We start from the raw sequence: 19,108 nt of genomic DNA, 5'->3' as shown, positions 1-19,108 counted from the left end.
AAATAAATGAGAAAAATAGATACATATATGCATAAATAAAATTAAAAACAATGTCACCAACCAAAATTAAGTATACAAACACAAATGATTAATTAATAACAAACGTACGAACGAAATAATAGAAATAAATAAACATGATGGTTTATGATTGTTTTATACATTTTTTTTATTATTACTAAGTTTTTTTCTTTGTTTTTTTTTCAACTTAATATTAAACAAAAAATAAAAAAACAAGAACAAAGTTAATGAACAGATAAATAGTGGGTCGAAGGAAGGAGATTTGAGAAAGGGAAGGAGGCGGAGGAGTATTAGAAATTATGTTGATAATGAAGAGTAAATAAATGAATAGCAATTGTTTTTGTTTTAGACTTATTTAGTTAAATAATTTATATTTGTTGTAATAATTATTATTATAATAAACACTATCTTTATTTATACATACAAATTAAAAGTAAATAATATATTTATAAATATGTAAATTGTAATAATGACTTTTTAAATGAGTATGAGTGTTTAGAAGGGTTAAATAAATGAGTCGAAATAAAGATGAGATGGGGGAGGTTGGTTAATGAAAAAAAAACAAAATTCTGAAACATGTTAATAATTCTCTTTTGTGGTTTTTTTTACTACATTTTGTTTTGTTGTGGATTTGATTTTAGATACAAAAATAAAAAGAAAAAAAAACTGTAACACTTAATTTTTTAATTATTATTATTAATAAAAACTACTTTGTTTGTTTGCCATAATATAAAGCAGTTAAAACTCGCTTGTTTAATGTTTAAAGACATAATAAATATTATTTTTAATCCAAAAAAAAAAGAATTTTAAATATTTTTTTGTTTGTTTTTACGTTATTTTGTTTTTTAATAATTTGTATGAATATGAATGAGAGGGCGTATGATTAATATTAATATTATTAATTCCATATAATTATTATGTATAGTAGGTAAGTTTATATAGTAAAAATCATATGTATATGCAAGTATGTATTGTGTTGTATATGTTTGTATGTATGTATGTATGTATGTATCTATGTAAATGTTATAAATGTTTTCATGTATGTGTGTGTGTAGTAAATGTACGCAGCAAATGTACAAATTTAAAATTATTTAGACAAAAAAAAAAACAAACAAAAATAGTAAAAGGACAAATTTTACACATGTGGTTAACAAACTACTACAGCAAATGTTGTTGTTGTTTTAATGAGTTTTTTAAACAAAAACAAATAATAAGAATAATAAATATTATTTAAGATTTAATCAGTTTCTGTTTGTTTTGTTTAATGCATGTTTTTTTTTTTAATTAAATGTTGCCATTTTTTAAGTTTTATTTTAGATTTTATTAAGCCAACCCAAAAATGTTGATTTTAAAGTGCGTACCTTGCCACTATCGCTATCACTGGCAGTGCCACCATTGTTGACGCCACCACTGTGCGTCGATGAAGAAGAACTGGTCACACCGGCTGCCACACTGTTGCCACTTACATTGCTGTTGTGTTGACCCTCGTAATCCTGGTTAGCCTGTCGCGCAGCACGGGCCCCCATTACTGAAGCACTGCTGAAACGTCTAGTGGTGTGTGTGGTGGTGCTAATGGTGTTTGTATTGGCATTTGTTTGGCCCGCCGAGGAGGCGGTAGCTCTTCGTTGAAATGGCGCTGGATGATTAAAACTACTGGAACTTAATTGTAAATCTTTACGTAATGAAGAGGTAAGTTGAGCTGCTATAGTTGATGTTTTTGGCGTGCTACTGATCAAATAACTACCGGCACCAGTGCCGCCACCGGGTGTAGTGGCAGTTGTGGATAATGTGTTTGTTTGCACAATTGTCGTGGGTGTATTATCACTAGTGTTACTAACATTGGAATAGTTATGCGTCGTATTGGTATTGTTATGTTGTTGTTGATGGTGATAAGCACGTGATAAGGAATCCATATGTCTGACTTTTGTTGACAACGATTCACGTTTTGGTTTTGGTAATGGAGAATTTTGCAAAACTCTCGAGGACGGACTATTTAAAGTGTTATTGCTTGTTGTATTGTTAATGGAACCACCTCCACCACCTGCACCACCAACATATGACTTCGAGGCTGAGCCATATGATGTTGTTGCCATTGGTATGGACGACGAGGTGGAACTACGACTGGTATTGGTGCTAAGCGAAGATGAATTATTATCTTTGCGTATACTTTGTGCTGAATCAGCTCTTTTCAGGCTATTTGGTGATTTGGAATACAATAGATTGCCAGTACTTCTACTCAGGGGTGATCTACTGGAGGAACCCGAAGAATTTGCCGAGGGTGGTGAACGACCAGCTGTGGAGGGTCTGCCGGAAGGTGGTTTTCCTAAATGTGTAAAGAGAGAAAAAGTGTTATTAAAGTTTTTGTTTAATGTGGAATTATGGTATATTTAAATATTAATATCTTTGCCATAATAGATGAATGGGGTTTTTACTTTATATAAAAGATAATTAAAAAAAAATGTACATAACAAATTAAAAAATCGAGGTAGTCATGGGTTTTTCTTATATCTCAGTCATTTGTGGGTCGATATTTCGAAATTTAAATAGCAACAGAACCGGGACTATATCGGAAATATTGAAGTATCAATCATATATATATAAGTTAATTGGGGACATAGAATAGTGATTTCAACAGATATTAAGACAGGCGTACATGTCTATATCGGTAGAAAATAAAAAATGTAGAAATTGAAAACGGAATGACAACCCTTTATATACATATATTTTTAAAACGTGCTTTTATTTAAATACTCTAATAACAAAAAAAATATGAGCTGGAGATTATTTACAGTTTTAAAACTTTTCGTACATTCGAATTTTGGAATTGAATTTAAGAACATTTTATGGCATAAATTCCTTATTCTGTTACAAAAGAAACTAACTATCATTGCAGGTTAAATAAAAACTTTAACAAAATTAATGAATTCTAAATATTAAAAAAAAAAAAAAATTAAAAAAAACTTAATGCTAAATAATGAATGGAAAACTTTTCCTTATGGAAGCTTTTACATGAAATGTTAGCCACTTGTTAGTTGCTATTTAGTTAGCCATTATCCTCTGTTCCAAGTGTGGTCCGAAATATTAATAATTGAATTCATGTAAAGTGCAATAATATTACTGAATGGGCAATATTAAAAAGGAGGAATATTTAGAATAACTTTATAGTGGGAAATATGTGTCAATTGTTTTAAACGCATTTTCATCACTTCAATCCAATTGAGGCAAAAACAAGACAGTTATCAATATTAGAACCGTTTTGAAACTAGTCATTTGTGAAGTTTTGTGTTAGTTCACTTTCCCACTAGAGCTAATATAATAAATATTTAATCAGTAATGAATTTTTAGTGTTCAAATATTTGAAAAATGTGAATCTTTAGGAAACCGAAATTCATTTGTACATTCCGTTTTAATTAAATAAATTTGTTCCGATAATAAATTATTTTGCTCTTAATCCTGTTGATGAGAACTACAAATGAAATCAAAAACTAACTCTTCTTACCTGCAAAATATGCCGCCGCTTTACTGCCTGGCAAAGGAATTTTACTCGGTTTCGTAGTTGTCACACCACTAAATTTCTTTAGGGCTTGCACCTGATTTCTAATAGCAGCCACATGTTGCTGCTGCAATTGCTGTTCAAAGGGACTCACACCGTCCACACTAGTACTCATTAGAGCTTGTCTTATATTACGTCCATTTTCCAATTTAGTCTGCATTTGACTTATGGTCATGGTATCGTGGTGTACCAGATCATGTTCGTGAGCAGACTCTGTACTGCTGCTATGATGTTGCATGTCATCCATGGCCAAGTGAGTCATGGCCTTCATGCTGGGTGTCGATATTTGCATGGTTATGGGCTGAGGCATTTGGCCGTTGTGTGTGGCTGATATGGGCGTGGATGAGCGTATGTCACTAGAATCGGTATTGAGGCCGCTGCCGGCACCACCACGTCTGCTTAGCATTAGCGTGGTAGAGGCTGAAGAACGATTGGTTTCATAGTCATTTTGCGAGTGTAAATAGGAATTGGTGGCAGCACCGCTGCTGGGTGTTATTGAATGCAGTCTAGATTCTAAAACACGTAGCTGGGCTTTAGTACCTTCTAATTCTATGTTCTTTTCTTCAAGCTACAAAATATAAATAATAAAAATTATAAGCTTTAATTTTACAGAATTTTTATCTTATTCCCACCTGAAATCTTAAATCATCAACATCTTCTTTGGATTTGTCTAAACGTTTGACTAAATGACCCTTTGTTTTTGAAGCCTGATCAAGTTTTTGCATTAAAACCTGAAATATAATAAAAATATAATTAGAAAAGTGTTAAAACATCCGTGTGCATGGTAAGTTACCTGATTCTTAACAGTTAAAGTTAATAAATGTCTTCGCAATTCTATGACACTAGTCTCTAGGAGTATAGCGGCAAAACGTTTTGAATCTGTCACCCGGCACTTGGTATTCCGATCTCCGGGCGTGCTAACAATGCCATCCAAGCGACCCAATTGATCGGGCGTGAATTGCTGAAGTTGAGAATTACGTTTATTATCACTGCCAGTGCTTTGATGGAATGGTATTAAATGATTATGTTGCTGCTGATCCGTTGTTTGCTGTTCTACAACTACAGGTTGGAATGTATGTTGTCTAGATGAGTTTGCACTAACCGTAGATAAAACAGTATTAGCCGAGGAGGAAAGAAATGTACGAGGACTGCTAGAAAAATCCGATTGACTAAAAGTATAAACCAAAATTACATTCATACATACATATAAGTATTCGATTTGAATTACCTGTTGGAACTTTTACTGTGTGTCAGCTGCTGTTGTTGCTGCAACTGTTGCACTCTAGAGTTTAACTCTAATCTTTGTGCCATGGCCAGTTTTAGCTGTTCCTCCAAATCTCGTTTCACATTTATCAACTCTTCAACTTTTTCACTCATTTTGGCTGCTTTTATGCGACCCGTCAAAGTTTCAGCCTCCATCTCCGCCAATTTATCCAGCAGGCGATCGCGTTCCTTACGCAATTGCTGCAGGTCCTCTTTGTTCAGACGTTCAACATGCTCACGGAAGGTTTTTGGTGTTAAAGCTGTATTGGCACTACTGCTGCTGGACTTGGAAAGACCAGTTGCACCTTCAGCGGAAGTGGTGGCTACGTCAGTTTGATCTCGTTCCGCACTCGAACTTGGTTGCAAATGTTGACGTTCATAGTTTTGTAAATGTTCGACTTCTTCTCGTAAACGATTCGACTTGCGGTGTATAACATCTAGGAGATTTAACAACTCATCGTCGGATTCAGGACAGGATAAACGATTTGATGCAATGGCGCCCTGGAAATTTTTGAAAATAACATTTAATATTTGAAAATGTAAATGCAATGAAACTGTTTAGTGACTTACCGTTAAAGCACCATTTGTTGAAGAGGCACTATGACCCTCTTTGGATGAACTGGTTTCCGTGGAGAATCCGGAATCTTGTACTACACTACCGTTATTATTTTCACCACCACTTGTGGCACCGCCACTAACACCACTGCCGCTAACACCACCACCGCTACTACTCTTTGGCTCTTTTTTGCCGCTATGGGAATTACTGCGACTTCTCGTCAACGATGACGACGATGTTAATTCTATGGCGGCGGGTTGTTCCTTCTGAGAAATCTTACGCTTCACCCTTATGCCAGGTTCCCATTCGCGTCGCGACACCAACGTACCACCGCTGGTCAGAGGAATTATCGAGCCACTGCTGCTCACACTCACCGACGACGATTGACCATTTGTCATAACATTTCCACTACCACCACCGGCGCCGCCCGTCGACGATGAGGTCGACGCAGCCGACGATATGGAAGCCATTTTTTGCTTGAGATCGGGAAATGTTTCTATAACTAAATCACGAAATTCCAACAGCGCCCCAACTTCATGCTGCAACTCCTGCAACGATTTCGTCTGTTCACTGTGTATATTCAAATGTGGATGATTATGATGGTGACTCATATTGGTCGACGTCGTCGATGTATGATGCAGACCACTGTAGTTATTGCTGTACGGCAAATGATGACTTAACAAATGATGATGATTGAGGTTCAGGTGATGATGATGTGGATAGGCCGCCACAACGGCTGAGCTTGGTGCTACAGTGACATTCACTGTATTACTAGAAGCCATTAGATGAGGATGATGTGTACCCACACCATGTGTCAGGGGCAAACAGTCCATTGTTCTTCTTAATAATAGGCCATCACCACCAACACCGCTGATACTTTTGCCCGTCTGTTGTTGAGTTGTTGCACTGTTGCTATTACGTCGTACCAAATCATGGGTTTCATTCTGAAATGAGGTGAAGAGAAAATTAAATTAGTTAAGAGAATATGGTACATATATTATCGTATTCAAAAGTATTTGAGTAATGTTGGGATCATAGAGAAATATAGAGCGGAAGCTAGAAAAAAACTCAAACAAAAAAATTACTCAAAAAAGTTACACATACGAGTGTTGTTTTTGTTTTCCCATAGTTTTTTCTACTAATACATTCTCACCACTTAAGTTTCTGACAACTGGAGTTAGGTCTTTGACAGGAGAGTTTCCGCACTATGTCTATTCTCTATGGTTGGATATTCACAAAACTTTTTATTAACACTTCCTCGACGATGTCGAAAGTTACCTAGTTTTAATAATATTTTCAATATTCGAATTTATTTCATATAATGTTTGACTATTATTTTATAACTGTGACTGTTCGCATCTGTCAAAGAAACAGCTTTATTTATTTGTTGTCATAATTAGACAGCTATAAAGAGCCTATATTATTGAAATATAAAGTTGTTATGTCCTTTCTGTAAACTTCAATATTTAATTTGAATGGGATTTTATTTGAATACCTCCTCCCAACCATCGGATTTAGAGCCTTAAGTTGCAAAAACGAGAATGTTTGAGTTTATTTTTTGTTAACAATTTCAATGTCAACCATTAATTGTGGATTTTAAAGTATTATTTTTCGCATACTCTAGTAACAAAACTATTATTTTTTTCATTTTATTTCGTGGTTAATGCTTTATTATGTTTTTTGTTTGTTTTATTATTAATATGAATTCCATATTTAATTACATACGAATAAACCAACAAACCAACCAACCGAATTTCCATTGAACTGACTCGAAACTTGTCAGGCAGCCAAACAAAATTTTAATTAGATGGATTGCGATGATGAAATGATTTGTAATTTTTTTTTATAGTTATTTATTTTGACATTTATTTTTTTTATTTTGCTTGGTTTATAAGCAGGTCATTAATTCAACATGAAACTAAATTTGTTATGGTTTGGTTTAGTAAAATTGAAAATATATATATTTAATTTAAAGTATAATAATTGTCCAAAGACCTTCTTACATTTCGAAGACAATAGTGGGAAGTTTTTTTTTAATTTTAAATTTCATTTTAAATGCATTTACTTAAACTTATTTATTTATTCTAATTATACGTCAAATATTAATTAATTACTTGAGTTTTCTCATGACCATCAGACATGTTTAAATTCACTAGCCCTAAAGGCAACATTACGAATAAAAAATAAATGAATAACTAAGTATCATAGGCGTTAAATATTTACTACATGAGATTATTTGATAAATTAAGTTATTATAGAAAATTTTTCTAAAGTAAATCCTCCATATATAGATATGCAGAGCTGGTCATTCTTATTCATTGATTTCAATTACTCATTTATTATATTTTTAAAAGGAAAGAGCTAAACTCTGATTAACCAAAATCTGTGAAGAATAAATGTCCCTAATATTTATCTGAATCATCTTATATTTAACTTTGTTTGCTATTACTAAACTTTTGTAAAAACAAATACATTTAGCATTAAAACAGAAATAATCACGGTTTTTTTGCACTGTTTTTTTAAATTTATTTTTTTAATTTACTTCCAGTGACTTAAAAATTAAAAATAAATTATAATACATACTTGCTACTCGTTGTCTTGTCATGTTACACGTAAAATATCATGGATCAAATTATAAACTGTGGGCGTAAAATGTTGAGGTTTCTTTTTTTTCTTTATAAGAAGCCACCAACTATCAACTTTATATTACTTTTTTTGTTGTAATTAAATTGTTATGATATCACATCACAACGTATTTCTTAAAGACTTTTAAATGAACAATTAACTTTTTTAATTTTTACCACTCACTGGGTGTGGAGACAGCTAAGAAAATGTCAAACTATAGAAAAAAGCACCTTAAATTGATTGACAGTAATTAATCAGAATAATAAGAAATACAAAATAATTAAAATGTATTTTATGGATAAAGTTGATATATTAATAGAACGTGCGATTTTTTGGGATTGCCTCATAAGATATCGACTGAAATGTATAGAAATTTATAATGATGGCTTTCGATAAAGAACGAGTATTTACTCGTAAGCTAAGGAGCGTCCGAGAAATGTTTCGATTACAAATGGGAGAATTACTCCCCGATTTTGAATATTATAAAGAGACTATCGGGGTTGTCATAGAAAACCGCAGAAAAAGTACATTCGTCTTAAGAAATCGAAAGTTAACGGTTTTATGTTCGATCTAGAATTAAATTCTTTATCGATTAAACAAAAAATTAAATTGGAGTGCACCTTTTTTGTCGTTTTCTAAACCGATTCCGACAATGATTGGATTCTATGACAACCCCGTATAATAGGATGTGTCTTAAATTTCTTAACAGCTTTCAGTAACATAATGATATTTTTAGATATCGAAGGTTAATTAATAAAATATAACATATCTTTAAGTAAAGAGTGTGTTCGAGGTTTCATACGGAGATCATACAAAAAGGTATGTGGATTGGCATTCATAGAGACACCATTTGGTATTGATGGTCGCCCAAAACAGACTCGGAGTAAAACCTACCGCGGAAAACAAGAGTAGTTCTGGCACTACTGATCTCGCATAAACCGTGCCGTCCCATGACCAGCTTGTGGTTAGGGTCCCAATGATTTATTTATGGATTAACCCAATTGAAGTAGCACAAGTTTTTGGCCTTGACCTCGATACATAACCCAGGATTATTTCGGTCTACAGTGAACGCTATAGAGCCATGATTACCCACCGTTTGTGGGCCACCATATAATAAATAAGCAATCCAGACCATTATGGGGCATATTATCCAAACCAAGCGTAATATAGAGCTTGAAATCTATTACGTTGTATTTGAAAAAATGGGTTAAGAGCCGAGGCAGACAGTAATTGTGTTCCATATATAATGGCATTCCTAATATAATATTCGCAAGTAAATGTAACGCTAACTCTAATTGGGATTATTTCGGTAAAGGTATATTCGATTATTTTGATAGCGGTATTTTTGAGAGGTAACGAGGTGAAACCGTAACTACCGATGGTAGTTTAAGGTTAAACAACCTTACTTTTTTGGTATCATACCAGGCATGTAGATTTTACATGAATAATCAAGTCCTTTGTTAACTAATTAGATTTAAAAGTTACTTAAGTTATCATTCAATTCATCACTGAAAAAAATCAAGTTTTAGTTACCTTAAGACCTTAAGATCTTATCTGTACTGAAATAAATAAAATAAATAATAGTAATTTCAAAAACAATAGCCCATACTAATCATATTTCGAAATATGAAAATTCTTTTGGTATATTAATATGTTGAGAAATACAAATGATTTCAAAATTTTGTATTGTTAGGCCAGATACTAGTACTTATCAATCCAATCATATGGTTTCAAACTTAAACAAATTAGAAAGCTATTTTTTTTTTAATTGAACGTTTAACAATAAATGATCTTTTACAAACACAATTACTATGGCACAGCCAAAACCTTTTTGAAGACACAAATAATAAATTGTTTAAGAATGAAAAAGCATAAAAATTATATAAAAGACAAATTTTAAAGCATTAAATCATAAAGCAGCATAACAATCTTGGAGTTTCTAATTTTTATCAAACTTCTAAAGCGCAAGAAAACAAAAAGTTCAATCAAGTTCAATACAAAAATATAAAGACGAGCTTTTTTCCCCTATCTTCTTTTTTAAACGTCAAAAACCACACGATTGAATACTTCTGGGTTGTCAAGATGGCGAAGATGAAGTATAAGAAATAGAAAATTTCCCACAATAACACAAATTAAAGAACTAGAAAATCTATTTAAAGCTTACAGAAATAACGAAATAACTTTTAAATGTCATTCATTTAAACAAAATACGAAATAAAAATCATTTGTTATCTTAAATGGAAAATAAACTGCATGTTTGTAATTCTTCTTTTCTATTTAAGAGAATTTCTTTTCTTTTTTTTTTATTATAAATTACAAACTGACACGCATTCGATATGGTGGGATTGTTTGTTATTTTATCGATCAAACAAACAACAAATTAAAATAAAACCTTTAAGAACTAAACAATAAATAATAGTGAGTATAAATACAGAAGAAATAAACAATTAAATTTTATGGAAATTTCATTTTGTTTATCTATTGTTTTTATTAAACAAATAAACGGAGGAAAATGAAAAGTAATAGAAAATTTATACGAAAATTTATGTGAGAAATCAAATTCATTTATGTGTAGGTGTATAAATATTGGAAATTGAAAATGGATTTTGATTCTAATAGTAGTTGCTGTTAAAATGCGATCTCCAGAAAAATATAATCGTTATATAGAGGATTATATAGATAGATTTCGAAGTGTTAACCATGCTTTCAGTATTTTTTCACAAGATACCTTAAGCGATTGGATAATAGAGCTAGACCTTTCGAAAGAGAAATCTGAGCTGCTTCTCGTAGCATCTAGACTTAAAGAAAGACATCTTTTAACTCTAAATATGAAATTCTTATTTTATCGCGATCGCGAAAATTATGTAGTCTTTTGTAATGACTTTTAACGAAAATATGACTCTCAAGCTACAAAGCTAATGAATGGATATTGTTCATGGACAGCTGAAATCGAAGTTTAAAATGTGTTTTTCTAGATATTGGTAATATGCATGTAAGCTGTACATATTTTTCATTCTACAAAATTAAAGGAGGAGTATCAAAACGTAGATCATGTTTTAAAAAAATCTTAAGTAGATCATATCGGATCGGATATGAGTCGATTGAAAAATATTTTTTTTGTTAGGTCCACAAATTCCCACAATTAAAACATTTAATGAAAGAAAACCATTTCATACATTCAATTCCGTTCTAAACATTTTTTTTTAGGAAATCAGAAGTCTGAAAATTACGAGGAAGTAGTTATAGACTGTCATTAAGACAAGTTTTCAAGTTCGTATAGTGGCGAACAAGAAAACATTTCCATCAAGATTTAAATGTGATGGAAGATGGCTGGAATGAACATATCGAGCCCTTAGCGCCAAATTATCGTAAGCGACATTTTTAAAATTTTTGTTTTATTGCAGAAATTAAAATTTCATGGACCGACTGATGTTTTAGCGTTCTCAAAATATCAAGGGGTAAGATTTTATCGTAAGTCAATGTTTATATTTTACAGTAAACAAATTTAAGCGACACACAGTGGTATAGAAAAAAAGAGGGAAATAAATCTGTAACTTCTACATAGTTAGATTGGTGGCACCAAATAAAAAACGATGTCGTAAGAAATATCGATATATCGCCGATCATTGATCTAGAGTACTTAAAAGTATTTGGTGATCAATATAAACATTTATTTCACTATACGTTGTTTAGCTATGTTCTTATTTTAAAGTAATCAGCTGAATATATTGTGGTATGTTTTAGTTTGATTCTAATGTGCATAATTTAACATTGATCATGGTGCGAAAACGATCTACAACATATGTTTTAAAATGTACTCATACGTAAAATTCTTAAGTTTCGAGAATAAATCCATGATTTAGTTCAAACTTAATCACAAATCTGCAATTATAAACACATTTTACTTGCTAAATTTTAAATAGTTTTTTTCAAATTTACTCAGGGACAAACTGTTTTTATTTTGGTCCATTAACAAAAATTATACATTTTATCATAAAGTATCTATCTGTGTAAACCAACATTTATTTATTTATAAATAAAAACAGAAAGATCTTGTCAAAATATGTTTTACGATTTCCTTATAAAGTTTCGCTTAAAAGTATTATTACTGTTGCTATTTATATTGGCTGATATAGAGTAAGATTATTTTATTTTTATTTAACTTTATTTTATTTAAGACTGCGTTTGATATTTTTTACCATTTTTGTCAATCGATTTTTTTTTATTTATTTTGTTTTCGTTCAATATTTTATTTTAGCCATGAGCCAAACCAACGACAACGTCATACAGTTTTATATTATTTTCTTTAAAGACTTTTTGTTTTTTTTTCTCTTCTATCTGCAAAATGTTTAAGACTTTAAAGTGGGAAGTTTTAAATAGATTGTGTACGCAATATTTTACACTTAGAAAAAATTAGTAATAACAATCAATATATTTCAATTATAAAATTGGGTTAGAATTTCTATAATAATCACGATATAAAAAATTTAAGAATTGAAATGACAGGAAATCAAAGGCTAATTAATTAACTAGATATTGGAACTGCTAGACTACTGCTTAAGAGTTTCATTAATTTAAAACATTATGATCACTGATTTGCTTAAGCAGGTTTCTCAATTTATATGTCAGTTAGAAAAGCTGTCAGAAATGCTTGGTGACTTAAAGGAAAAACTGAAAACTGCAGTTTGCTTTAATAAAATACTGTTGGTTTTATAAGAAACTGCAGTAGCTGTATAAAACAGTTACAGTTGTCATATTTGATTTGAATATGTTATAATTTCAAATGTTAATGTAACAAGAATTTGTTTAATGTTTAATATCAAACTGTTTAGAAAAACAACTGGATATTGTTATTTTAGTATTCGCTAGAATAGAGGTATGTACTAAAAATGTTACAAATTATGGCTGAACCATGAATATAGGACACATCACTGGTAACAGGTTAACGAATATAAAATAAAATTTATCAATTAATTTACAATTTAGTTTTTAAGATTTTTTTGTAACATTGTCTAGGACCAGGGGAGTTATTTTGTAATTCGTTTTGAAAATATCGATAGAATTTCTAGGCTTTATACATTTGGTCAATTCATAAGATCTTCTTTCACGACTCGGCTGCTCGGCTTTACCGACTCTTAGGCATTCGGCGCAGGTGTCTGCTGGTTGGTTATGATAACACAATAAACATAGCATATGTTTATTTAATAAAAACATTTTTAAACCATTCTGAAATATTAGGAAATTATGACAATATGACGTGATAGGATACCTTGTGAGTTTACCAATCGTATTTCGTAAATATTTTCATTCGATTTGAATCGAACAATAATGATCAGTATTAGAATAACCGATTCGAAACGGTTAACGCTAATTTAGATTATTTCGGTAACGTTATTTTAATGATTATGGTAAATTTGGTCCTTTTATAAAGTTTCATAACTACACTGTTTCCAATTTTATTTCAGAAGTATTCAATTGTATTTCAGAAATTTCTAAATGTATTTCAGATTTTTCCTATTGTATTTCAGATATTTCGATTTGTATTTCAGAATTTTTAATTTGTACTTAAAAGTTTCTAATTGTATTTCAGAATTTTCCAATTGTTTTTCAGAAATTTCTATTTGTATTTCAGAAATTTCCATTGGTATTGCTAATTTTATGAAATACAAATGGAAATTTCTGAAATATAATTAGAAATTTCTGAAATACGATTAGAAAATTATTAAATATAAATGGAAACTTCTGAAATACAATTGAAAATTTCTGAAATACATATGGAAGTTTCTGAAATACAATTAAAAATATCTGAAATTCAATTGGAAATGATGTAGAACAGGTCTACTACCAAGTCACGTGACTAGTTTAAATCATGTCGTAAATTCTTTTAATTATAGCAAATTATAGGAGCCGACAAGAGATGGACCACAATATGTTCTCAATAGGGTCTTGTCTAATTATTTCATATTATTTTGGAAATAATTCCGTAGCTCGCGAAGGATTGGATATATCAGCAAGAGTTGAGGTGTTTCTGTGTAGATTTGTATTGACATGGCTTCGTAGTTTCACTGGGGGCTAGTGGGTGGACCCAAAGCTGATCGCCAAGGGCCAATAACAAAAAATTGGCTATATTTAGATAATAGTTGTATATGTGAGAAAAAAAATCATGCTTACATGTATGAATTTTCACTTTTAGTTTATATATATTTTTTTATATTTTTTTATTTTAACCGATTTTTGTTTGTTTTTAGAATGAATTATTTTTCTGATAAAATTCCCAATAAAACAGACAAAAGTTGCATACAGGTATGTGGTCCTAATAAAAAGTAAAACGCATCCAAATTCGGAACATATACAGGCCTGTCACAGAATTCCATTCCGAATTAAAGTGGAATTAATTCAGCATTTTGCTTCTTTAGAAAAGGTAAAACGAAAATTTCTCTCGGAATGAAACCACTTTCATTTTTCAAAGTGAAATTGATATATCATTGTTTTTCTAAAAATTTTAATCAATTTCTGTACCAAAAACTTCACTTTTGATTTAATATTAAAAACGTTGTCAAATTAAAATCAGAAATAATAGAATTATTAAATATTTATTGAATTACACGGAATCTGAAGAACCTAAAACGAAATCGATCAGAATAAAAACTACGGAATTGAAACCATTCCGAACAAAATGTGTGACAGGCCTAATAAAGTGGAGTATATTTTTTTTAGTTTTTCTCAAAAAGATTGATCTGGTTTCTCTAATAGAAAACAATTTTGAATATGTTTCTTAAGCTTAAATGTTTGTCAAATAAAAATGGTTATTATTTCACAAAAATCTATCCCAATATTTTCGTAGTTGTTACAGATAATGAAATGATTTGTATGATTTAAATTACCAAATTTGAAGTTCCAAATAAAAACCCAATTTTTACAAATACAAATACTAAACTTATGTATTTTTATCTGAGGGTGGTTTTCGAAATATCGGGACTCAAAATTTGAGGTACTCGGGATTGTGCGAGGTGATATGGTACAAATCGAATGTTTACATATTGAAGGTATGGATCCAAAAATTTATGTTCGAACGAAGAAAGCAATTTTGTGTTTCGAATTTAATTTTTAAACATTGTATTAATCGTACGTAGTGAAGAATTAACTGCTGGGAATTTTCTCAGTGCATTTAATACTATTTCTGAACCAATCTGCAAAAGGTACAAAAATGTTTTTATATTTGTCAAATTTCCATAAGCTTTTCGTCTTCTATACAAAAACGAATGAAAGATACTGTTTATATTTTAAATTGTCCACAAAGCTACATAATTTTGAGGGTATACTTTAAATAAAAAAAATTAAAAAATATTTTATTCTCTATTTAGATGTTATATGGGCCTTTAGCGGTTTAACAACTATAATAGTAAATTGTCGTTTTTTTCGTGTAAATTCTACTTATAAAGTTATAAAACTTATTGATATTTCTGGCCGTAGGGGTGCAGTAAGAAAGGAAGTATAAAGTAGTTGTGAGTTTAAAGTTTTTTTTGCGAATTAGATATATGTGAGCAGCAGCTGAAATAAAAATACACTCGAAATCCAAGTTGTCGCCTACTTAACCCAAAAATAAACGAAAAAGAAACAGAAATACTGAGTGGTTTTCGTATGCAGTTTTTTTTTCTTGCTGTTTAGCAGTTTTTCTTTAATAAGAAAATGTTTACATACAATCGATCGATTAAATGATTTATTAAGAGGATTACGAGTATGTAAAGTAAACGACATTAAATAATTGCTATTTGTGATTGTGTGTAAGCAAATGTACGATAGAATGGGCGACACTAGAGATCAATGACTTTAACAAGACACAAACAGACGGCCAAATAGACAACACTCTTGCTTAAATACGCCATGCTGTTATAATAAGGAAATTCAAACGTTCCAATATATTCTAAAGTTTTGTAATACTCAAAATTGCTTAATCAGTTAATAAGTTGTTATTTGGCGTCATATAACTTTGCTTGTGCAATAGAGTCGGCGTTGCATGAGTTGATGCTATTTTTAAAATAAAACTTCTTAAGGCGCCTACTTTTATTGCAACATATTTCTTTGTAACGAATGACTAATTGACTAATATTTGTTTAGAGTATGATTTTTGGTTAATTATAATAAAGATATACAATGATTGTGAACATAACTGTGTTGTCACTGACAAGAATCGGCTAAAAACTATTAATATTATTACAATTTCCTCCGTTTATTAATATGTTTCAGATTTCTGTACTATATCTTTATTATCTATAGAACCGAAACTACCCACATATGTGGCCATCAGCGCAAAAGTGGTGTAACCCACAATTTTGTTTTTGGTTGCTGTTCTGGTGTTACAAAAGTGGGGTAAGCTACCTTTTGGTATTCAAAAGCAGATGGTGTTGAAAAAATCGTTACAGAGCTTAGTATAACAAAGTAATTTGGCAAAGTGGTGCAGGTTGAATATACTACTAAATAAATAGTTTAGAGTTACACCACTTTTGCACTGATAACCTAATACATATCAAGTTATATTTACTTTCAAATTATATAAAAATACTACGACCCTAACATATGAAATACTAATTCGATGCAAATACAAAGTCAAACGATTGGATATTTATCAAATATTATTTTCAAACCAACACAGATTCAAATGTGAATTCAAAGAATTCAAGAATTTGATGTTGGGAGTTACAGAGCTTCAAAACTTTGATGTAAAGGCAATAAAATATCTAGCTTCTTATTCAATTAACAACGTTTGAATGATCTTTAAAATATCTTTCAAATGAGGAACAAAATAACAAGCACATTTATTATTATCAATATCTGCGATTGAATATTACAAAATCATAGAAAATGAAAAGTGGCTCAATCCAGCCAAAACATATCCTTGGTCCAACATTTTATTTATTTTTAATCAGGTTATCTTTCATGTACATCATTCATTTAATTAAAAAATCCAATAGAAAAAATCCAAAGACTTTAAAAAAAATAGCAAAGATTTGAAAGTTCATGGCAATACTGTTTCAAAAGCCATTAAACAGTATAAGGAAGACATGAGAATTGAAAAAAAACCTGGAGCATGAAAAAACAAACTCTAACAGATATTGATAAGGCCAAAGAAGTCGAATGACTCTTTCGAAGAGCACCGAACACTTCTATGAGAAAAGTAGCTCGTAAAGTTAAATGCTCTGATTATTTTGTGGGAAGAGCCAAAGCTAATGCTGGATTGAAGTCGTATAAAGTTCAGAAAGTTCCAGATCGCAATTCAGTAAAGAACTTAGAAGCAAAAGAACAAGCGAGGACAAATTTTATAAAACAAATACAAATGTTGTGTGATTGATGATGAAACTTATGTACTGGCAGACTTTTTACAACTTCCGAGACAAGATTTTTATGTGGCGGTCAAAATAACAAACAAAATTCCCCAAGAAGTTTCTTGTGTGCAAGCCATTTGCAGTTGCGCCAAAAGAAGCCAATCATTTGTGACATCATGCACGATTTATATGCACAGAAATGTATATTACGGAGTGAATACAAAAACGGCTTTTACCTTTATTAAAACAGCACAAAGTGCCTTCATTTTTCTGGACCGATTTGGCATGGTGAAACTATGGAAAAAGGCCCTTGAGTGGTATTCAAACAATAATGTCAATTTTGTATCACCCAACTGTCCTGAAATTCGGCCTGTGAAAAAGTATTGATCGGCAGGAAAGGTAAACCAGGACATGTCCGATATTAAGCATAGGAGGACCACATCGTCCAAAGTGGTCATAATTATCTTTTAAATGCACTTCAATTCGACTTCAGCTTCATAAAATACGAATATTTAAAGTTACAGATAAATTGTCTTGCTATAAAACAAAAATTAAATCTTGAATAAAATCTTAAATCCTGAATAAAATCGCAAGTTTTTCAAAATTTAAAAGAATACAAATGAAAAGGTCCAAAGGACTCCAGGGTATCTGTTTACTAGGGTATTCAATTAATCGGGTTTCTGGTTTAATCGGTTAATCGAGCAAATATTTAATCGAGGTTTAGATTTATTCGGTTAATAGTCGGTTAATTTAAAATTATTCGATTAAACGAATAATTTCTATTTTAATATTAAATTGAAAATACAACAACGAATTTTGTGTACAAAAACATAAAAAACAGCAAATAAGGTATTTGAGATCATTTTTTTAAACATATCGTCTATTTGCTGCAACAACGTCATAACTCATAATCCGTGTTTTTTGAACTGAGTAATACAAAATATGCGCCGTTCGTATATTTGATAAGTAAAAATTTGGCTTAAATACAGATTAGAAAGATATTAACATCTACTATTTAAAATGTCATAAAACATTCAAAGACTTTTTTCTCGAAACGACTTTTTATGAATTATGACGTTGTTGCAGGAAATGAGCGATGTGTGAGTTTTTAGGGTTTTAGTGAGATCTTCTGAAATAATCTTTTATAAAAAGAATATAATTTAAACGATTTTTTTCTTTAGATTTAATAAAACTTTTCTTGGAAATAAACTGATTGTATATGTTTCAGAAATCAAATGCACGATAAAGAATATTCCTTTTTGAATTGTTTTAGATTTTGATTAATTTAATAGTTTCGTTTAGTTATGATAAAAGACTCATTTCAAAAAAAAATGTTCGTCTATACATGTAAATACAAACAAAGTTTCAAAGATATGTAATTTAAATATGTCAGTTAAAAAATATCTAATTTTAATTTGAAATTTGTATTTGAATTGAAAGGGAATAATAAATACAAAAAAATATTTAAAGTGCTAAAAAAAAGGCATTTCGGTTAATCGACACAAATTAATCGGTTTTTTTGTTATTTGAAAATCTGCAATTTTAAATAATTCGAACAGTTAACCGTCCAAAATTAATCGGTTAACCGATTGAATACTACTGTTTACTGAATAAGGTCAAAATCGGAAAATTGTGTCTTTTCTGTGTTATTTTATGGAATTCATGGATGCCTCAAAAGCATCTTCAACTTTTTCACTTTGAGATCATATCAAAACTTTTTGTTTTACCCATACCAGGTTTCCCGAAGGAGTATTAAATCTATCACGTTTT

General features: G+C 30.7%; 1 protein-coding gene across 4 annotated transcripts in view; it reads right to left on the bottom strand.

The window, feature by feature from the left end:
* jvl (javelin-like) overlaps window positions 1-19,108 on the bottom strand; it is a 265,244-nt gene that overhangs the window by 12,337 nt on the left and 233,799 nt on the right. For all 4 annotated transcript variants that reach the window (XM_065515097.1, XM_065515100.1, XM_065515099.1 and 1 more), the window contains exons 2-7: window positions 5,405-6,334; window positions 4,800-5,335; window positions 4,365-4,740; window positions 4,204-4,302; window positions 3,518-4,139; window positions 1,380-2,341 (exon numbers count right to left, since the gene is read on the bottom strand). In XM_065515097.1, the coding sequence (XP_065371169.1) occupies window positions 1,380-2,341; window positions 3,518-4,139; window positions 4,204-4,302; window positions 4,365-4,740; window positions 4,800-5,335; window positions 5,405-6,334 (3,525 nt within the window). The remainder of the gene's footprint in view (window positions 1-1,379; window positions 2,342-3,517; window positions 4,140-4,203; window positions 4,303-4,364; window positions 4,741-4,799; window positions 5,336-5,404; window positions 6,335-19,108) is intronic.

Source organism: Calliphora vicina, chromosome 1, assembly GCF_958450345.1.
Source record: "Calliphora vicina chromosome 1, idCalVici1.1, whole genome shotgun sequence".
NCBI classification, from domain to species: Eukaryota; Metazoa; Arthropoda; class Insecta; order Diptera; family Calliphoridae; genus Calliphora; species Calliphora vicina.
This window is presented reverse-complemented; position numbering and strand designations above follow the sequence as displayed.